Source organism: Thamnophis elegans, chromosome 2, assembly GCF_009769535.1.
Source record: "Thamnophis elegans isolate rThaEle1 chromosome 2, rThaEle1.pri, whole genome shotgun sequence".
NCBI lineage: Eukaryota > Metazoa > Chordata > Lepidosauria > Squamata > Colubridae > Thamnophis > Thamnophis elegans.
The window spans coordinates 153,463,291-153,486,429 of NC_045542.1; the positions used below are offsets into that span (position 1 = coordinate 153,463,291).

The 23,139-nt window shown below is 41.6% G+C and overlaps 1 protein-coding gene across 1 annotated transcript in view; it reads right to left on the reverse strand.

Moving 5' to 3' along the window:
* LOC116524095 overlaps positions 1 to 23,139 on the reverse strand; it is a 116,184-nt gene extending 93,045 nt beyond the window's left edge. The window contains exons 1-6 of the mRNA XM_032239179.1: positions 22,955 to 23,139; positions 16,950 to 17,177; positions 11,039 to 11,224; positions 8,525 to 8,698; positions 6,226 to 6,339; positions 4,217 to 4,353 (exon numbers count right to left, since the gene is read on the reverse strand). Of these exons, the coding sequence (XP_032095070.1) occupies positions 4,217 to 4,353; positions 6,226 to 6,339; positions 8,525 to 8,698; positions 11,039 to 11,224; positions 16,950 to 17,177; positions 22,955 to 23,024 (909 nt within the window). The 5' untranslated portion in view covers positions 23,025 to 23,139. The remainder of the gene's footprint in view (positions 1 to 4,216; positions 4,354 to 6,225; positions 6,340 to 8,524; positions 8,699 to 11,038; positions 11,225 to 16,949; positions 17,178 to 22,954) is intronic.

The following is a 23,139-nucleotide window of genomic DNA, read 5'->3' on the forward strand; positions in this document are numbered from 1 at the left end:
GGACCTGTTAAGTATCACCTAAATAAGAGCCAGCAGTGTGCAACAGCTGCCAAAAAAGCCAACACAGTTCTAGGCTGCATTAACAGAAGGATAGAATCAAGATCAGGTAAAGGGTTAGTAAAGTGTTATAATGCCGTGGTGAAGCCACACTTGGAATACTGCAACCAGTTTTGGTCGCCACGAGGTTAAAAAGATGTTGAGACTCTAGAAAGAGTGCAGAGAACAATAAAGTTCATTAGGGGACTGGAGACTAAAACATATGAAGAATGGTTGCTGGAATTGGATGTGTCTAGTTTGATGAAAAGAAGGACTAGGGATAACATGATAGCAGTCTTCCAATATCTCAGGGGCTGCCACAAAGAAGAGAGGAGACAACCCATTCTCCAAAGCCCCTGAAGGCAGGACAAGAAGCAATGGATGGAAACTAATCAAGGAGAGAAGCAACCTAGAACTAATGAGAAATTTCCTGATAATTAATCTGTGGAATCTTCAACTTGTCTGTTGAAGTTGTGAATGCTCCAACACTAGACGTTTTTAAGAATAGATTGGACAACCATTTGTCTGAAGTGGTTTAGGGTTTCCTGCCTGAGGAGTGGGTTGGACTAGAAGACCTCCAAGGTCCCTTCCAACTCTGTTATTCTGTCTGTCTCTTCACGGGGTGGTTGTGAGGAAAATAAGTAGAGGAAAGTATGTTGGATATGTGGGTAGGATATGTTAGCCGCCTTGAGTCATTTGAAAAAATAATAAAGGTAGGAGACAAACGAATAAATTGCAAATAAATAAATAAAAATATTCCACAATGCTCCTTCAGTTGATATGAAGCAGTGATCCTGGTCTGCTCAGTTTCAAGGTAGCTTGAATTGATCAGGAATACACAATAGCAACAATTTAAAGTCCCAACAAATGTGTGTGTGTGTGTTACACTTACAATCTGAATTCAAAGTTCTGATGACACTCCCAGGTCACATAACCAACCACACTTCGGGCGCTGTGTAACTGGGCCATATTTGTAACATGTAACAGTAACAGAGTTGGAAGAGACCTTGGAGGCCATCTAGTCCAACCCCCTGCTCACACAGGAGACCTATACTAGGGATTCGAACCGCCAAACTGCCAATCTTTCTGATCGACAAGCTCAATGTCTTAGCCACTGAGCCACCTAATCATCCTACAGCCACTTAATCATCCTAATTATGGCTGCTTGCAGCGAACCGCAATCATGTGACCACATTTTATGACAGTGCTGCTTTTTTTTTTTTACTTTTCATTATTTTACAGCATAGTAACCAACTTTAGGCTGCACTTATTAAAGGGCCGATTGCTGCAAATAGCTCATTTTTTGCCATAAAAATGCCATAGAAAACCATTGGCTTTTCCTGTTGAAATTGAATTGTGTGGAATTTTCTGTCAAGCAAAAGCAGGCGTTTTTAAATATTTATGGAAAGGAATAGGATCGTCTGTCCTCGCTTGTTTGTGTGTGTTTGTGTGTGATACTAAGGATTGCAGTCACGGATCGGTTGATAACTTGGGGGTCAGCAAGTCATTACATTGTCCTTCCAACAACACACCAGCAGCTGAATACACAAGAGTGGAAGCCCATGTTTAGCTTTGATATCCCAGCCCTCTTTCCAAACCAGCTTTTGATCCATTTCCCCCTATTCAAGGTGACTGAATACTGCCAACTTACAATCATTGAACAAGGATGATCACCCCTCAAGGGCATCTATAAATAAACACTTCTGGCTAGGGAATTCTGGGAGTTGAAGTCCTTGGGAGTTGCCAAGGTTGAGAAACACTGCTACAAATGGTAGTTTCTTTGGTGACCTTGGCAGTAAAAGAGAAGCTCTGTTCCTAATCAATTAAAAATCCAAGTTGGGGAGGGGAAATTTCCAAAGAAACAAAAGCAAGATAAAAACATCTTAAAAATAAAATGGGACCGAAGCACACAATGAGTCAGAGAAACAGGATAGTAGAGGACAGGAAGGCCTGGAGGAATGTTGTCCATGGGGTTGCAATGGGTCGGACATGACTTCACAACTAACAACAACAAAACATTATCAAACAGCATCTTCTACGTATCCCAAGTCCTTGGAAAGGACTCAATAGGTGAATAAAACTGCCAAATTCAGTCTAAGCATCCAACCGACTGGGTTACCAACCATAATAATATGATATTAGATTAACAGAGTTGGAAGGGACCTTGTAGATCATCTAGTCCAACCCCCCACCCAAACAGGAGACCCTACACCATTTCTGACAAATGGCAGTCCAATCTCTTCTTGAAAGCCTCCAGTGATGAACCTCCCACAACTTCTGAAGGCAACTTCTGTTCCATTGGTCAATTGCTCTCACTGTCAGAAAGTTCCTCCTTGTTTCTAGGTTGAATCTCTCCTTGGTCCGTTTCTATCCATTATTCCTTGTCCGGCCTTCAGATGCCTTGGAAAATATTTTGACCCCTTCCTCTCTGTGGCAGCCCCTTAAATATTGGAACACTGCTATTGTGTCTCCCTTGGTCCTTTAATCAGACATGTTCCGCCTGATTCTTGACAACTCTAGTGACTCACAACAATCAAATAAATTGCAACGTTCTTGTGTGCTCCCCCACTAAATCCCTCCAGCATACGGCACTAGAGCGAACAGAGGATTAACTTTTTTTTTTTGCTCTGATCCCTGTAAAAATCAAACTCCAGAAATTAGCTAAATCGGCCCCCACAGATATTTATTTTCTAAGTCGATTTTCCGTGCTGGTAGGAAAGGGATGATCACTCTAGGAATCCACTTAGGGAAAGATGGCTTAGGACTTGATTATCCACAAGACCATCTTTGTCCTATGTTCCTTCTGCCTGATCACTAACATCTGGATTCCAGCTGTAAACCACACTCATAAAATTTCATGAAAGGTGCTTTTTGGTAGCTGTGCCTGCTGTGTGAAACAGCGTGCCCCAAGGCCTACTTATATTGTCTAAATCTATGGAGATTCTCAATCATTCAGATCATTATTGTCCCAATGGCAACTGGACATTTCAAGGTGTTTTTCTTTGAAAATGTTTCCCTTCTCATCCAAGAAGCTTCTTCACTTCTAAATGACTGGTTAATGCCTCAATACTGTGGTAGAAGAGTAGAGGCCCTAAGGTAGAATAGAATCATGCTTCAGATGGTGATTTATGAAGAAGACATCTGTATCAACTACTCTTCTGTTTGTTAGGTGCACTGTGGTGGCACAGTGGTTAGAATGCAGTACTGGTGGTCTAACTCATTGCTCACTGCCAGGAGTTCGATTCTGAGCGGCTCAAGGTTGACTCAGCCTTCCATCCTTCCGAGGTAGGTAAAATGAGGATCCAGATTGTTGGGGGCTGTAAATATTGACTGTAAACTGCTTCAAGAGGGCTGTAAAGCACTGTGAAGTGGAATATATGTCTAAGGGCTATTGCTAATTGATGTAGTCTATTAACCCTATAAGTTAAGCGTCCCGGAGTCCCTTTGTGCAGGGTGTAAGAAAGATGCCTTTGACAGAGATATGCAGAATTTGTTGTGTAGGCAAAAGGGGCTGAAGCATTATTTAAGTTCTGAGTAACGAGATAACATTCAGAAGTGGCTTAGACAGATGCCTCCCTAACTCCATGGAGTATAAGAAGGAGGGGGATAAAAGACTTGCAAAATTCAGTTATTATAGCCAATCTCGATCAAAGGACCTTTAGGTTTCCTGTCTGGTACCTGGTGGAGAGGATATTCACCAATGGAGGAAGCATACAGAGTGACAAATCAATAAATAAACCAACTTAATCTACTCACAGTCTTGGTGAAATCCCTTTCTCGCTTCCAACGTTTGGGGATTTAATTTTGTACACACTCTGATTTGGTTGCTTATAGTATGGTTAACCTGGGTTAAACCTTCTTAAAGTTCAAATTAGTTTATATTTGCAGGGTAAACATATCCTTATGTCAATAATCACCAGCTCTGTTGCTAACACTATCACCGTCAAGCGCCAGGGAAATCAGGAGATCCAGACAATTCAAATAAAGATTTACGGTAAGCTTAAGCTCTCTACAAGAATCTGAACTACTAACAGTCAAAGCAATTTGGCAGTAAGATAAGGAATTCAAGGGGGCTGGATTTAGACTGATGATGTGTTTGACCCTTCTCTCGGGCTCAGCCTGGTCACCTCCTACATTTACCTCCCAATTCTTTACCCAACCTGTACCTACAAAAACTTACCTTGATGATGATTTCGCTTACAGCATCTTTAAAGATAGAAAAGTTAGGTTCTGTCACGCTGTGGGAAGCATCCAACAGGAAGTAAACATAGAGGAAGCTATCTTTGGTCAGTATAATTCTTCGGCCTAAAGAGGGAGCTGATGTGAAGAAGAAAGAAATTGTTATTTCCCATCCTAAGGAAAAGAACTTGCTTCCGCTTTACTTCTTTTCTCTCTCTTTCCCCTTCAATAACCTAGGATACCTCCAAAGAAGCTGAAAGTGATTCTGAAGCCACACACACACACACACACACACACACACACACACACACACACAAAAGGGCAGCCCAAAGGCAAAGCCATAGAATTTGCTTGTACAAAATGCACCATGAAATTGACCCAGAGGTGGGTTGCTCCCAGTTCGGACAGGTTCGGGAGAACCGGTAGTGGTAATTAGGCATGGGTCGTCGAACCGATAGTGATGGCTGGCTGGCCATGCCCCCCAACCAGCTCACTCCAACGCTCGCCCTGCCTCATCTTCCCCACGTGCATCCACACAACTGCCTCCTAGCGCCTACACACAGGTAAGCAGCATGGGCTGCTCAGGGAGTCCCGAGGCTTCGCAACCACCACCTCCTAAGTGGGATCGAGCCTCCCTGCCTCCTTGATGCACAGAGGCAGGAGGCGGCAATCTCGTTTGCTGCCTGCTAGCTCCAGCGGGAGGCCAGAGCAGCCAAGTTAGCATGCCAGGATCTGCCGGCTGCCTCTAAACTGCAAGTTTACTCATGAGCAGGGTGCTCAGCAGCTGGCAGATTGTTGGCTTGCTCTCTCGGCTGCTGCCCCCCCAGCTGGAGCTCACAGGCAGCGAACAAAGCCACACACTCTTCGGACCCCCCAGCTCTCCTGTGTTCAGCTTGGCGCGGCTCAGGTGGCTGCTTTCTTTGGCCTTTTTTTAAAAAAGTTTCACAGCATATTTTATTTCCCATCTTCAACCTGAAACATACATTTGCCAAGCCACACCCACAAAATAAGCCACACCCAGAGAACTGGTAGTAAAAAAATTTGAAACCCACACCCCTGAATTGACCTGATGAGTATACACAGCATCGCCATTTTGTGTGTTTCTCCACCTTAGCATATAGTTTTGCAAGTGGCTCTGACTTATTGCATGCTTCAGTCCCGCTGGAGATCTCCTGTTGCATCTCTCATTTAATTAATTCAGAATAAAAACTACAGTACATAGTTCAATGATCAATACTGAATGGGACAGTGGTGGGTTCCGGATCCCATTGCAACCGGTACGGTTGCAACGGGGCCTGGCATCCACGACATGAATGCGAGCAGCGCACGCATGCGTCTTTACCTCTTCCGATGCCTCTGCGAGCCTCCGCGACACTCCAGCTGCTCGGCGGAGCGTCGCACAGGTGCTGTGTGCTCTGTGCGTGTTTGCGGAAGCACCAAAGAGCTCAAATACAGGTAAGGAGCTGAGGCGGGGGATGGGCCCTCCGGAGCACCATACCAGAACGGTACCTGGTGCTCCGGGCAGGCCCTGGTACGCCCGTACCGGGGCGTACCGTCTGCAGCCCACCACTGGAATGGGCCATGGTATCCTCCAAAATTAATTTTTAAGAGGTTTGTGAGGATCATGTTGGATTGGAACTACCATTAACAATGTTTCTTAGTGTTTGAGAACTTGAGAATTTCCATTTCCAGAATTCCCAACTTCAATTCCCAGAATTCCACAGGCAGCATGAGAGAGAATTCTGGGAGTTGAAGTTCATATATCTTAATTATCAAAGTTGAGAAACACAGGTCTAATTCACGGAGGATAAGGCTACCAATGGCTACTAATCATGTTACATTGGCCTTCCCAGTTAAATCATACAAGAAACTTGACTAGGTGAGTGAAAACTATTTTATTATAAGGCTACATTAACAGTATCTTGTGAGTCTGAAAGTCCAAATTCCCACCTGCCACTTTTAACTGATAGACCCATTAGGCTAGCTGGTCTGGAGAAAAAAAAGACTCACTTTGAATTGTTCCAGTTGGGTCCAACTCAAAGGTGGATACTTCACTCAGAACATCCGTCAACGAGGCTCCAAACTCAGCTTTAACATCTTCAGCTCGGTCATAAGAATAACTGGCTGTGGGGATCGGAAAAAGGGAACATCTTGTGTTATTGCAGTCTTATTATAATTTTTATTTAATACAATTTTTGTTCAAAAAAATTGTTCAGGACAAGAAGCAATGGATAGAAACTAATCAAGGAGAGAAGCAACTTAGAACTAAGGAGAAATTTCCTGACAGTTAGAACAATTAATCAGTGGAACAGCTTGCCTCCAGAAGTTGTGAATGCCCCAACACTGGAAGTCTTTAAGAAGATGTTGGATAGCCATTTGTCTGAAACGGTATAGGGTTTCCTGCCTAGGCAGGGGGTTGGACTAGAAGACCTCCAAGGTCCCTTCCAACTCGATTATTCTATTATTCTGTCTGTTATTCTCTCTCTGTCAGGCCAATCCATTTCGCGGGTTTGTTGTTGTGGGGAAAATAAGAAGAGGAAAGTGTGTTGGATATGTTAGTCATTTTGAGTTATTTGGAAAAATAATCAAGGGAGGATAGAAATGAATTGATTTAAAAAATAAATAAAGAAAAATATTCCACAATGCTCCCTCAGGTGATATGAAGCAGATTCTTATTCTATTCATAGCCCTATTCATTTTTCTATTTTATTCTGTTCTAAAAAGATACTATCTTTGAATGAACAAATAATTGTTGAAGTTAAACAATTATTACTCAATCTTTATATGTATGTGTGTGTGTGTGTGTGTGTGTGTGTGTGTGTGTGTGTATTTTCGGCTGAAACATTGCCAAGATAATCTCAATCTTACACAGGAAAAGACCCGAACACAACAAGTCCAGCATGTGTGTGTCTGTATGTGTGCGTGTGTGTGTTTTTGTAGATTTTCACGGGTGTAGGTATGCTGGACTTGTTGTATTTATGTATATACATACATACATACATACATACGTACATACATACATACATACATATTAATTTATTTATACACACACACACACACATAAATGTGTGTGTGTATGTTTTCTAACATAACTCTGGAACACCTCGAGCAATTTTAACCAAACTTGGTACACAGATGACTTACTCTCTGGAGAAAAATATTGTGGGGATAAGGCACCCCTAAAACCCCTTGGGGTGTGTGTTCTATTAAGATACAGCCTGTTGTGCCTTAAAATAGCTTCTACAATACTGCCATAAAATGGCTTCTACTGTGCAGTGCAGTGGAGTTGCCATGGTAACGGCTTCACAGAACTCCACAAGGTGGCTCCCTCTGTTAAGGGGGAAAATCCAACATTAGAAATTACTAATGGTCCAGACATTTTCCCCCTATAAATAAATATCCGGACAATGGCAGGTTATCGGCTAGTGCAATATAAAAAAGGAACATGTCAGATCCCTAAAAGTGATACTGCCATTCAATTGGGAGGAGGGGGGCCTTGGAGTCAATTTATTGGCAGTGCCTGTGACAACCGATATTTTACAACTGGTTTCCTGGCGCTGAAAGGTCTGAGATCCCATCACCTTTTGAGGAATGTTTATGATGGCCGTGTGGGATGTTTTACTTTAATGTCTAACGGAAGATAGCCATGGGAATGTAAGTTTATTCGGCTCTCAGGGCAGTTGATAAAGGAAAAATCTTCACACTTATGTATTGGCTAGAATTTGCATTCTAACAAAGAGGAGGGGTCACTATTACTTTAATTCTCCTTGCATTAGAGCCGAGGTGGCACAGTGGTTAGAGTGCAGTACTGCAGCCACTTCAGCTGACTGCTAGCTGCAGTTCGGCAGTTCAAATCTCACTGGCTCAAGGTTGACTCAGCCTTCCATCCTTCCGAGGTGGGTAAAATGAGGACCCAGACTGTGGGGGCAATATGCTGACTCTGTAAACCGCTTAGAGAGGGCTGAAAGCCCTATGAAGCGGTATATAAGTCTAACTGTTATTGCTATTGCTATTGCATTGCCTAAAGGGATTCAGATGTTGGTTTGCCTCTAATGCCTTCCATTCTTCTTAATTAAAGGTTCCTTTTGAAATAATCCATTTCAAAAGTCTTCACTTTCTTAAGTTAGGAGCGTACCCCTTACAGAACATAAAAATATGATAAAGGAGCCAGGGCAATTGAAAATGAGATGTGTCTAATGAATGTAAAATTTAACAAAAAGGATGCAGAAGCTAAAGGACAAGCAGTGACCCTAGAGATCATCTAATCTAACCTGCTGGGGGAAACAAAAGGTGTCCTTGAAATGCATACCTCTACAACTTGGCTGCGTATCAGACCATTCGCCGTCCAGCATGCAGACCCGTTGGGATGATCCAATCAAGTCTAAGCTGGCTTGACATTCGAATGAGATCCGATCACCCAGACGGTTGCCTTTTCCTGTAGCAATGGCCCCCGGGGGCACAGCAAGAGCGAGGCAGTGCCCGACTGTGGAACGAAGACAACAACATCAACACAATTGTAGAGACGAGACTGTAGCAGATGATGTGGGGAGAGATACATGGCTACTCTCATATTGCTTTTCCAAATGCTTCTTCATTTTTACAGCAGCGTACACAACTCGGCTTATAACACTTCATTTAGTGACCGTTCAAAAGTTACAAGGGCACTGAAATAAGGAACTAGTGTCCATTTTTTCACACTTTACAACCGTTGCAGCATCCCCATCGTCATGTGATCGAAAGTCAGTCTCTGGGCAGCTGGCCTGTATTTACGATGGTTGCAGTGTCCCCGGGGGTCACGCGGTCCCATTTTCCGACCATCTGACAAGCAAAGTCAATGGAGAAGCCAGATTCACTTAACCACCGTGTTACTAACTTAACAATTGCAGCGAAAACGGTGGCAAGAAAGGTTGCAAAACGGAGCAAAACTGACCTAACCTCTCAATTGTTGGGCTTAGTTGTCGTCGTAAGTCGAGGGCTACCTGTGTTGTGTGAAGCGTGAATGGCTGTTGCTACTGCAACATGTGGTGACGGCCATCCATCTTGTTTAAGTTGAACAACTGAGATGTTTAGCCTGGAGATTGTTTAGTGAATGTCCAAAATGTACCCCAAAGCCTTCTCTGAACCCCAAACAAGATCAACCAGAGCTGGAAGTGGAGTTGGCAAAGAAAGGACACCTATGAGAAGTGGACATATTGAAAGCCTAACAAGATTTACGTCCATCATGACTAAAGCAAAACAAGATTTACCTCCATTTTGACAAAGCAAAGAAATATTGGAGTAGGATTCACACCTTAATACAGAAGATTCTCAAAGTGGATATGAAGATAAAACCAGAAATTTTTCTTTGTGGTTTAATGAATGAAGACTTGAGGTGCGGGAGTCGGATCTTGGATCTTATATATGTTGACGGCAGATTACTTTATGCACAAAAATGGAAGGACACTTAAGATTCCCACAATGGATGAATGGCTACAAAAGTGGATGGAGTTAGCAGAGATGGCTAAATTGAGTGCTTTGTTTAAAGGAAAACACATACCGTATTTTTCAGAGTATAAGATGCACCAGAGTATAAGATGCACCAGACCCAGGGTTTGAAGAGGCTTTTTTTAAAAAAAAAATAGGTAGGTAGATAGAGGGATATAGAGGGAGAGAAAGAGAGAGAAATACAGTAGGTAGGTAGGGAGAGAGATTGAGTAGTTAGGTAGGTAGATAAAGTGATAGAGAGAAATAGAGAGAGGTAGGTGGAGAGAGAGAGTAGGTAGTTAGGTATATAGGTAGATAAAGGGGGAGAGAGAAAGAGAAATACAGTACGGAGGAAGGGAGGGAGGGACGGAGGGAGGGGGAGAGGGAGAGGGAGGGAGGGGGGGAGAGAGAGAAGGTAGGTAAGTAGATATTTCCAGGTGCATTTATCCATGTGCTGGAGAAGGAAATCGCTGACAACCTGTAGCACCTAAAACTTTGTTTCTGCTGGCACAGCACTTGACCAATGTAATTCTCATCAATCCCTCTAACTAAACAGCTTTCTGAAAGGAAAAAAAAAGGTTTTTGCACTCTGCAAACCTCCCCAAAACGGGGAGGTTTGCAGAGTGCAAACTGCAGAGTGCAAACTGCACTGTTTCAAAAACAGACATGAGTAGCTGGGGGGGGGGGGGCTTGCAGAGTGCTTGGGGGAGGCAAAAACGAGCAAAAACAATGGACTGTTCTTCACGGGGAAAAAAAATTGTCAAAAAAAATTGCATGCATAGCCTTATGGTGGCTTATAGAGTGCTCCTGGGGGCGGGGGGGGGGACAAAATTGGGCAAAAAACGGCCCATTTTTCACTCTGCCCTCCCCAGCCCCCAGGAACTTTCTGAAAGCTTCCATAAGGCTATGCACAGCCATTATGGTGAAGGGGGTGGGGCTTTGGGAGGCAAAAAATGTATTCGGTGTATAAGATGCACCCAGATTTTCAGCCTCTTTTTAGAGGAAAAAAGGTACATCTTATACTCTGAAAAATATGGTAATTATTTTTGTTTCTACTTGGAAACCACTTCTGGACTTTGTGCTTGAGGTGGGGAAAAAATGAAACTTCAGTTTTGGATTTTACTGATTAGATAGGTTTGTTCTTATAGAAATGGCTAGTTTACATTATTACGTAAAAGAAAAAAGTTGAGGTTTGATGCTATTATCTTATTCTACCACCCGAAAGAGAGTTGGAAGATGTCTTTTCTTTCTTTTTTCTCTTTTTCTTACACTTTTTCCTTCCCCTATCTTTTCCACTATTTTCTTTTTTTTTAATTTTGGAATCTTTATATTATAAACTAATTTTTAAAAAATGATTTACCTCCATCATCACAAACAGGAGAGGTCCCATTCCATAGGCCGTTGGGCTGGCAGTATCGCTGGGACGAGCCGAGGAGCTGGTACCCTTCAGAACACTGAAAACTCAGGATGTCTCCAATGGGGTGGAAAGTTCGCCGTGGGATGAAAAACCCATTTTCAAAGTTGTGCTGGCCTGGGCAGCGTATATCTGCAAAAAAGAGAGAGAGAGAGAGAGAAGAGATCAGGATGAAAAGATCCAAAATTTAGGCGCAGAATTAAAACGGTAATGTAGGAAGTTAGCACTCACCCCTCTCCCAGAAAAATGAGATATCCTGGGAAATATTGAAAAGGCAGAATATTATATTTCCATATATAACAAATGGAGAAACATGTTTTTAGGAAGGAAACAGACTTACTCTTAATAGCCCCCACTTTTCTTAATGGGCCATTAAAATGCCCAAGCCAGTCTATTCTACACAACAAAGAATTTCCCCCATTCAGCTCCAGGATGATGGGATTAAGGCATGACAGTATTAACCCTTTACCCATCTCACCACAGGGCACCTGGGAAGAAGCAATGCTCAACCAAACTTGGACTCAAAGCACAACCTAAAGAGTTGCCCCTGCATGGCCCCATGGGAGTCTGACAACCAATCAGATTACATTTCTTACACAGGAACAGGAAACAGAGAGGTAGAGCCGAACAGAGTATAAAAAAACCCAGGAACTTTCAGCCCTTCTTTCTCTCTTTTCTTCTTCACCCAACATCTGGAAGCATGCGATTCCCCTTTTCTGTTCAGGACTCAAGCCATGTGATCCTGTCCACCATTTAATCATCTTTCCAAGCAGCCTCCATGTTTCCAGTGTCTTTTCCCCCACTTGGAGCTGAACCCAGAAGGACGTTTCTTCCAACAGTATAATGAAAGTACAGGTCATGATTCAAATATAAGGTATATCTTGCCTTTTCTCCATAGCAGTCAATGGAGATTCTCAGTCTCCAGGTTGTGATACTTCCAAAGGTGCTTTTTCAAAAGGCAACTTGGACTTCGCTTTTCCTTGAAGATGTTTCGCTTCTCACTCAAGAAGCTTCTTCAGTTCTTCATCAGAAGCTTCTTGGATGAGGAAAAGACATGTCTTGAAGGTAAAATCAAAGTCCAGTTGCCTTTTGAGAAAGTATCTTTGGGACTCCATAGCACTTGTTCCACTAGCCCTGTGATGTGGGGTAGGCAGAGGGATCACCATTGGAATCATAAAAGGGGCTTCTCTAGCTGAACGGGGGCTAGGATCTGGGTCTCCTTATACCTAATCCAACATGTTCACCACTAACCCATATAGGCTCTTGGGCAAAGGTGGCAGTACTACACGTGTTTCCCCAAAAATAAGACCCAGTCATAATTTATTTGCGCCAAAAGATGCATTAGGGCTTATTTTGGGGAAAACATGGTTCTCAGGATGATCTGGCTGGACACTGCCCCCTCCCCCCACTCTGCGTGTGCACAAGAGGCGGTAAGTACACAGAGACCGACAGACACTTAGGGGATGCACATACCATGCAGTGAAGGTGAGCCACGTATCTCTTGCCCCACCCATGCCCCTGCTGTCAACTCTTAATGTTGCCATAGTAAGAGAAGGGGGGCAGTGCATTCCATGCATATTGTTGGCTGAAGTTGGATCTCAGATTACTATAGCAGGCTTGGGAGGGGTGCACCTCATTGGGAAATGTGATTTATGACACAGACTAAAGGGGAGAAGGCACAGGGGTAAAGGTCAGCTATAACTCAAACAAAGCTTAGATCTGACTGAGAAAAGATCTTGCCTATAATGCTTCTAATAAATGACTAGTTTTGTATTGAAACTTGACTCGATACTCATGAATCAATTAGGGCATTTTTAGGAAACCTGACATCTGCCTCCGCCTGCTGCTTTGAAGGCCAGCCCGACTGTCGCAGCGCTTGAACTCACCAGTGCTGCAAAGCCCAAGAATGTGCCAGCCAAGGAGCTGGCAGATTGCGGCTGCTGCCAGACACCATCACCGCCCAACCCCCATGCGCTTGCCACCTCCTGTGCTGGCCACGCTCCTCCCCTCCAGATTGACAAACGTTCTTTGTGAATCTATGCTTTAATTGTATTAACCCTTCAAGCTAGAGCAGCTGTGTGTGTTAGAATAAAACAATGTCAAGAGAAAATAGAGGTCTTAACTTTGCAAAATATATTTTCAGAACTACAGAAATTATCAAATATAGTAGAGAAAAAACTGGAATACCTAGAGGCACATAACAAGAAAATATGATGAAAAAATTGAGGATGTTCATCAAATGCAAAACGGGGTGATTGAAACTCAAAAAAACGAAGTGGAAAATGAATATAAAGAGACTAAACCTGCTGATTTCTATGGTAATTGGTTTGTTCCTGAAAATGGAAAGAATGGAATTCAGAATTCAGAATTCAGGAATTAAATGGAGAGGAAATCTATGCCAGAGGGCAAGATATAGAAGAAGGTAAAATTAAAGAATGTATGGACTTAAAGAAAGAAATTCTATTAGCAAAAGCATTGATAACACTGCTGACAATCAAAGACAAGCTGAATAAGGAAACAGAAAGAGGGCATCAAGATTATATGAGAGATTTTATAAGCAAGGAGTTGCTAAGAGAAGCCCATACAAAGTTGATCAAGAAGATGATTAGAGAATTGGTACCACAAATGGCAGAAGATATGAGATTGTTTTGTTATTGGAAAGATACAGGTTGATAGATGGAAGAATATAACTGAAATTAGTTAAACTTAGTGAAATTTAGTAATAATAGATATAGTTAAATAAATAATTGATAATAATAATGTATACAATGTGTAGTGTTATGATAAGTAATAATTGGATATGAATATTGAATGGTACTCATGAAAGGAAGATTAGAAATCCTTTTGGGTTACATACAAAGGTTAATAAAAAAGAACTAAGTTAGATACAGTTAAGTTTTGATTATTAGAGGGGAAATGTTATGATACAGGATATAGTCAAATAAAGGAGGGATAATGATGACTATATAAACATTATATATATATATATATATATATATATATATATATATATATATATATATATATATATATATATATATATATATATATATATATGATTTTTACAACCCCTGGTAAGCCCCAATTATGGGAGGAAGCTAAGTGCTTCCATCATCTGTCCTTCGGCTCGTCACAAGAGTCCATCACGACAGAAACCCAATATTTTTACTGTTGCCTTTGTTATATTTGTGTTAGAATTTTATTCTTATTCTATTAGAATTTTATTCTTATTCTATTCCAAATAAACACACACACACACACACACACACACACACACACACACACACACACATATATATATATATATATATATATATATATATATATATATATATGTTTTTTTATTTGTGCTGATAAATAAATAAAGGGAGACTAGTATAGATCTATTTCAAGCTATTTAGCTCTCATCAGCTAGCCATACCCTTACTGGGATTTGAACCTGGGCTATATTGCACACTAGGCATACTAGGCAGAGATCTTAGCCATTAGGCCACAGGCTCTTATCCGTTTATCCGTTTATATATATATATATACACACATACATACATACATACATACACACACACACATACATACACATACATACACATACATACATACGCACACATACATACATACATGCAAATGTATGTATGTCAAATGAAGGAGGGATAAGAATAACAACGTATATATATATAGATAGATATGGGTATAACATAAGGAAACTGGATGTAAACTTTAAACAGTGATTTGGAAAGGAGGATTAGAAAAGTTTGTTATTAAATATTATGGATGTATAGCTAGAATAGGACATAATGATTCAGTGTTATTGGAGGATTTTAGAAATATTAAATGAAATGCCAGTATGTGGTTATGTATTAAATCTTGGTATATTTTATGATGAAGGACATTTAAACAATTATAGTCAAATAAAAATTGAGTTGTCACATTAGTAGCACAGCTGTTAAATGAATCTGGCTTGATTTTTGCTTGTCAGAAGGTTGCAAAAGGGGGAATCACGTGACCTCAGGACCATCATAAATACGAGACAATTGCCAAGCGTCTAAATTTTGATCGCGGGATGCTGGGAATGCTGTGCCGGTTGTTAAGTGCGACTAATGATCATAAATCACTTTTTTTCAATGTTGTTGTAGCGTCCAGTAGTCACTAAACAAACTGTTGTAAATCAACGATTACCTGTAACTAATCTTTGCTGGGAAACCTGGTCTGAAAAGCTGCTTAAAAGTGGGAACGGCCAATTAAGTCCCGCAATTTGCGTGGGACTCCTGCAAGGTCAATATTATCGCAAGTGTTTACATCTTTGCTAATTTTTAAAGAAATCACTACGAAATTCTGTAAAATTGTCACTGTTGACCAGAACTCTCCATGCCCCATTGTTTGGAAAGGTGTTCCCCGCCCTTCCCTTTCCAAACATTTCGAGGGGAAAAATAAATATGGAATTTGTGCAGTTGTTTTGTTATCTTTTGGACTTTTGATATTGTCACGTTTGATTGTAATAACAATCTGGGATCGCCTAGGAAATTCCTACCATTACATAAGCACCAATGAGAACTGATAAGGGGGAAAAAGAAATAAAAAATACCAATGGGTATCAGGAAATGTGATGGTTTTTAAATTAATACAGAAGGAACACTGTTATTAGAGACCTTGGCTGATAACCATTCATGCAAACAGACCAGCATTCAAAAATAAACATACTTCACTAATCAGTGGGAACCACTGAACAAACTAGGAAACTACTAGAGGTAGTCCCAACCATTCATTTAGTGACCATTTGAAGTCACAGTGCATGCAACGTAATTTCATTTTAATGTATTCCGATTAGTGTACATTTGAAGTGACAATAAAGTATTTTATTCTATTCTATTCTATTCTAGTCAAATTATGTTCTATTCTAATTCTATTCTATTCTAATTCTGTTCTATTCTAATTCTATTCTATTCTAATTCTATTCTATTCTAATTCTATTCTATTCTATCCTTATTCTGATTCTGATTCTAATTCTATTCTAATTCTAATACTATTCTGTTATATTCTAATTCTATTCTAATTCTATTCTAACTATTGTATTCTTATTCTATTCTAACTATTGTATTCTTATTCTATTCTATTCTATTCTATTCTATTCTATTCTTATTCTTCTATTCTATTCTAATTCTATTCTTATTCTAATTCTATTCTAATTCTACTGTAATTCTATTCTATTCTAATTCTATTCTAATTCTATTTAATTCTTATTCTTATTCTATTCTATTCTAATTCTATTCTAACTTTAGTCTAACTATTCTATTCTTATTCTATTCTATTCTATCCTAATTCTATTTTAATTCTATTCTAACTTTAGTCTAACTATTCTATTCTTATTCTATTCTATTCGTATTCTCTCCTAATTCTATTTTAATTCTATTCTAATTCTATTCTAACGCTATTCTATTCTAACTCTATTCTATTCTTATTCTAATTCTATTCTTTCTACAGTGGCACTGAAAAAAGTGACTTATGTCTGTTCTTCACACTTATGACCATTGCAGCAACCATTGATCGAAATTGGGAGGCTTGGCAACTGGCTCGTATTTATGACGGTTGCATTGTCCCGGGGTCACATGATCCCCTTTTGCGACCTTCTAACCAGCAAAGTCAAGAGGGAAAACCAGATTCACTTAACAACCGCATCACTAACTGAACAACTGCAGTGATTCATGTAACAACTGGTGCAAGAAAGGTCAGGAAATGGGGGCAAAACTGCCTTGTTTTGCTTAGCGACAGAAATGTTGGGCTCGATGCTGGCTATAAGTCAAAGATCATCTGCATATTATAATTGCTTAACGTTATGTGCAAATAGTAGCCAAACACATACCTCTGCAACGTGCCACGTTGGTTGGCTTCCCACTAGGGTGATGCATTGGTGTCCATTTGCCATCCGACTGGCAGACCCGGCTGGGTGTGGGATAGGGGTAAGTGCCAGCTGGGCAGACAAAATTGAGGATACTTCCTGGACGATATCCGTCGGAGAGAGAGATGTCCCCGCCTTGGATAGATGCTCTTGGACAGGATGGTGTTCCATCCAAACTTTGGGTGGCAATAGCTGCAAAGCACAGGAAGGGGATGAGATCGGCTTTGGTGATGGAATATAAACCCTTTTTACGAGATTGTCAAGGGAGGAAGAAGGAAGTTTCTAAAACAGGGGGTGTCAAACTCAAGGCCTGCAGGCCGCATCCAGCTGGTGGAGTGCTCAGATCTGGCCCGTGGAGCAGCCCTGTTAACAGCAAAGGACCGGCCCCAGGTGCCTCTGCCAGCGAAAACGGAGCCTGAGCTCCAGGCTCCCTTTTCGCTGGCAGGGGGCTAGCAAAAGAAACTAAAAACAAAACAAAAGGAGAAATGTTTCCCCTTTTGCATTTGCTTTTGAGCTTGCAAGAAGGGACCGGAAAGGAGAAACGGAAAGAGGAAAGACAAAGGAAAAGATGGGAAGATGGGAGGAGAGCAAGGAAGGAAAGATAAGGAAAAGGGGAAGGAAGAAGAAAGGAGAATGAAGAGGTAAGGAAAAAGAAGGGAAGGAAGGAAGGAAGATTATAATGAGAGTGAGGGAGGGTCTAAGGGAAGTCCTGCCTTAGCACTTGGCCACCACAGGTGCCCCTGACATGAGTGATGTCGAGCTGGCCATGCCCACCCTGGCCACGCCCACCCCAGATCAAACAAAACGTCCCTCATTGAAATCGAGTTTGACACCCCTGCTCTAAAACAAGCCTTCTGCTCTGAGAGATCTTTATTACGGGCAAACATTGGGAGGTGGGGGAGTTGCAGAGATTTTGCAGAATAACAGAGTTGAAAGGGACCTTGGAGGTCATCTAGTCCAACCCCCTGCTCGAGAAGAAGAGTCTACTCTATACCTTTTCAGACTAATGGCTGTCCAGTCTCTTAAAAAACTCCAATGATGGAGCTCCTACAATGTCTGAAAGCAAGACATTCCACTGGTTTATTGTTCTCATTGTCAGGAAATTTCTAGTTATAGACTAACAGTGTTTGTTACCTTAGAAGCAACATAAAATAACAGAGTTGAAAGGGACCTTGGAGGTATTCTAGTCCAGCCCCCTGCTTAGGCAGGAAACCCTACACCACTTCAGACAAATGGTTATCCAACATCTTCTGAGCCGAGGTGGCGCAGTGGTTAGAGTGCAGCACTGCAGGCTACTTCAGCTGAACTGCAGTTCTGCAGTTTGGCTGTTCGAATCTCACTGGCTCAGGGTTGACTCAGCCTTCCATCCTTCCGAGGTGGGTAAAATGAGGACCCGGATTGTTGTTGGGGGCAATATGCTGACTCTGTAAACCGCTTAGAGAGGGCTGGAAGCCCTATGAAGCGGTATATAAGTCTAACTGCTATTGCTATTGCTATTCTTAAAAACTTCCAGTGTTGGGGCATTCACAACTTCGGGAGGCAAGTTGTTCCACTGATGAATTGTTCTAACTGTCAGGAAATTTCTCCTTCGTTCTAGGTTCCTTAATTAGTTTCCCTCCATTGTTTCTTGCTCGCCTTCAGGTGCTTTGGATAATAGTTTGACTCCCTCTTCTTTGAGATATTGGAACACTGCTATCATGTCTCCCCTAGTCCTTCTTTTCATTAAACTAGACAGACACAGTTCGGGCAGCTGTTCTTCATATGCTTAACAATCTGCTTGCTTTTGGATATCATACAGCTTGACTCCTTGCTGCTCCATGACAGGCAGAAAAATGACTTCATCAATCCCTGCCCTCCAAACTAGCATTTCAACATTTTTAAAAACCCCAAACCACAAACAATTTGATTTGAATCTTAATTTGCTGATGGTGCAAAGTGTTTCCCCCTTCTATTTTTCTAGCTTACATATGGTGGTTGATTTGCATATTATTTACTGACTTCCCCTCCAAAAAGGCAGATCAGCAAGATTTAGAAAGGGTGTGGACAAAACAATTAAAATGATTGGAAATGGCTAGACCATCGGGGAAACGAGACCGAAAGTACAAATTGTGGCATTACGAAACCCTGCATAAAGAAACATTAAAAGCTGCTCTGAATGTGCAATCTTCTGCAAATGGAAATAACAACAGGATAGATATACAATGCTATATTTGTATCCTGCCATTCCTCCAAAATGCACTTTTATCTTCACAACAAAATTGTGGCATCGGCCTGGCGCTGACTCAATCATTCCCACTTAGGTTTCTCCCGGCATAAATTCACCTTGCTAGTCTCTTTTTTTCCCTGCTGTTTCCCAACCCCTGAGCTAGATAGCTTAAAGCAGTGTTTTTAAAGTCTGGTCCTAGAATCTAGAACTGTTGTATATGTCCAGTTTAATGAAAAGAATGGCTAAAGGTGACATTATAGCAGTGTTCCAATATCTCAGAGGCTGCCACAAAGAAGAGGGAGCCAAGCTATTCTCCAAGGCACCTGAGGGCAGGAAAAGAAGCAATGGGTGGAAACTCATCAAGGAGAGAAGTAACCTAGAAAGATTTCCTGACAGTTAGAATTATTAAACAGTGAAACAACTTGCCTCCAGAAGTTGTGAATGTTCCAACACTGGAAGTTTTTAAGAAGAGATTGGACAACCATTTGTCTGAAGTGGTATAAGGTTTCCTGCCTGAGCAGGGGGTTGGACTAGAAGACCTCCAAGGTCCCTTCCAACTCTGTTATTCTACTCTGCTCTATTCTACAATGACACTGAAATAAGAACAGATATGTATCCTATGACCCATCATATCAGATTGCTTAATGGATGAGACACAATCTCTGCCTATTGTGTTGGATTTTACATGGTGGGCAGAGAGGATAAAGCTGGTTCTAGGAAGATAACCAGGTCATGAATGGTTTCATTAGTGATAATAGCTATCCTGAATTGCATTCAGCAGCTAACTGATCACCAATGCATCTGGAGAAGTGGAATTGTTACATGGGCGTACCTAGAGTCCCCTCTAACTGCTTACACTTCTGTGGATGATCAGCTTACTGATGATGCGTTGGAAGGAACCCTGGAGGTCTTCTAGTCCAGTGTTTTTCAACCACTGTGGCGCGGCACACTAGTGTGCCGTGACATAGTGTAAGGTGTGCTGTGGGAAAAACACCTGCCTATATTGAATATAGGCACAGAGTTAAATTTTTTTAACATTTTCTAATGGTGGTGTGCCTCGTGATTTTTTTCATGAAAAAAGTGTGCCTTTGCACAAAAAAGGTTGAAAAACACTGTTCTAGTCCAACCCCCTGCTTAGGCTGGAAACCTTATACCACTTCAGACAAATGGTTGTCCAATCTCTTCTTAAAAACTTCCAGTGTTGGAGCATCCACGACTTCTGGAGGCAAGTTGTTCCATTGATGAATTGTTCTAACTGTCAAGAAATTTCTCCTTAGTTCTAGGTTCCTTAATTAGTTTCCCTCCATTGTTTCTTGCTCGTCTTCAGGTGCTTTGGATAATAGTTTGACTCCCTCTTCTTTGTGGCAGCCCCTCAGATATTGGAACACTGCTATCATGTCTCCCCTAGTCCTTCTTTTCATTAACTAGACAGACACAGTTCGGGCAGCTGTTCTTCATATGCTTAACAATCTGCTTGCTTTTGGATATCATACAGCTTGACTCCTTGCTGCTCCATGACAGGCAGAAAAATGACTTCATCAATCCCTGCCCTCCAAACTGGCATTTCAACATTTTTAAAAACCCCAAACCACAAACAATTTGATTTGAATCTTAATTTGCTGATGGTGCAAAGTGTTTCCCCCTTCTATTTTTCTAGCTTACATATGGTGGTTGATTTGCATATTATTTACTGACTTCCCCTCCAAAAAGGCAGATCAGCAAGATTTAGAAAGGGTGTGGACAAAACAATTAAAATGATTGGAAATGGCTAGACCATCGGGGAAACGAGACCGAAAGTACAAATTGTGGCATTACGAAACCCTGCGTAAAGAAACATTAAAAGCTGCTCTGAATGTGCAATCTTCTGCAAATGGAAATAACAACAGGATAGATATACAATGCTATATTTGTATCCTGCCATTCCTCCAAAATGCACTTTTATCTTCACAACAAAATTGTGGCATCGGCCTGGCGCTGACTCAATCATTCCCACTTAGGTTTCTCCCGGCATAAATTCACCTTGCTAGTCTCTTTTTTTCCCTGCTGTTTCCCAACCCCTGAGCCAGATAGCTTAAAGCAGTGTTTTTTAAAGTCTGGTCCTAGAGTCTAGAACTGTTGTATATGTCTAGTTTAATGAAAAGAATGGCTAAAGGTGACATTATAGCAGTGTTCCAATATCTCAGAGGCTGCCACAAAGAAGAGGGAGCCAAGCTATTCTCCAAGGCACCTGAGGGCAGGAAAAGAAGCAATGGGTGGAAACTCATCAAGCAGAGAAGCAACGTAGAAAGATTTCCTGACAGTTAGAATTATTAAACAGTGAAACAACTTGCCTCCAGAAGTTGTGAATGTTCCAACACTGGAAGTTTTTAAGAAGAGATTGGACAACCTTTTGTCTGAAGTGGTATAAGGTTTCCTGCCTGAGCAGGCGGTTGGACTAGAAGACCTCCAAGGTCCCTTCCAACTCTGTTATTCTACTCTCCTCTATTCGACCATGACACTGAAAAAAGAACAGGTATATATTCTATGACCCATCATATTAGATTGCTTAATGGATGAGACACAATCTCTGCCTATTGTGTTAGATTTTACATGGTGGGCAGAGAGGATAAAGCTGGTCATAGGAAGATAACCAGGTCATGAATGGTTTCATTAGTGATAATAGCCATCCTGAATTGCATTCAGCAGCTAACTGATCACCAATGCATCTGGAGAAGTGGAATTGTTACATGGGCGTACCTAGAGTCACCTCTAACTGCTTACACTTCTGTGGACGATCAGGTTACTGATGATGAAGGAACCCTGGAGGTCTTCTAGTCCAACCCCCTGCTTAGGCAGGAAACCTTATACCACTCCAGACAAATGGTTGTCCAATCTCTTCTTAAAAACTTCCAGTGTTGGAGCATCCACGACTTCTGGAGGCAAGTTGTTCCATTGATGAATTGTTCTAACTGTCAGGAAATTTCTCCTTAGTTCTAGGTTCCTTAATTAGTTTCCCTCCAATTGTTCTAATTGTCAGGAAATCTTTTTAGGTTGCTTCTCTCCTTGATTAGTTTCCACCCATTGCTTGTTATCCTACCCTCAGTTGCTCTGGAGAATAGCTTGACTCCCTCTTCTTGTGGCAGCCCATGAGATATTGGAATACTGCAATCATGTCACTCCTAGTCTTTCTTTTCATTAAACTAGACATTCCCAATTCCAGCAACAGTTATTTATACATTTTAGCCTCCAGTCCTCTTATCATCTTTGTTGCTCTTTTCTGCACCCTTTCCAGAGTCTCAAAATCTTTACATCAAGGCAACCAAATCTAGATGCAACATTCCAAGTTTATTTATACATAGAACAGAATAGAATAACAGAGTTGGAAGGAACCTTGGAGGTCTTCTAATCCAAACTCCTGCTTGGGCAGGTAACCCTATACCACTTCAGACAAATGGTCATCCAACCCCTTCTTAAACACTTCCAGTGTTGGAGCATCCACAACTTCTGGAGGCAAGTTTTTCCACTAATTAATTATTTTTTTGTTAATTGTTAATGTTAAAATTAATGTTTAGCCTCCAGAGTGCCAGAGAAAATTCAGCATCCCACAATCGGATGGCAAGTTGGAATTATTGGTAAGTGGGCAGGGAGGGGGGGGGGAGAGAGAGGTGGGGGAGAGTGATGCTTTGGACCCCCCCTTTCCCGCCCAACTTATCCTCGGGGCTGGATCGCTCCCCACCCCACCCCACCCCCGGCAGAGCAGCGAGTGGCAGCGTCTTTCCACTACCTGCCACGAAGCTGGAGAGAAAACAGAATTCCTGAATCATGTTGCGCCGCCGCCGAGCCCCGATCGCCATTCACTTTCCTGCACCCCGCGGCTGCAGAGCTGGGAAATTCCGCCGCAAACGTTGCCAGCCAAGCGGGAAAAGACGCTGGCTCCGCTTTCGGTCCGTCTTTCCCTTTTGAGGATAG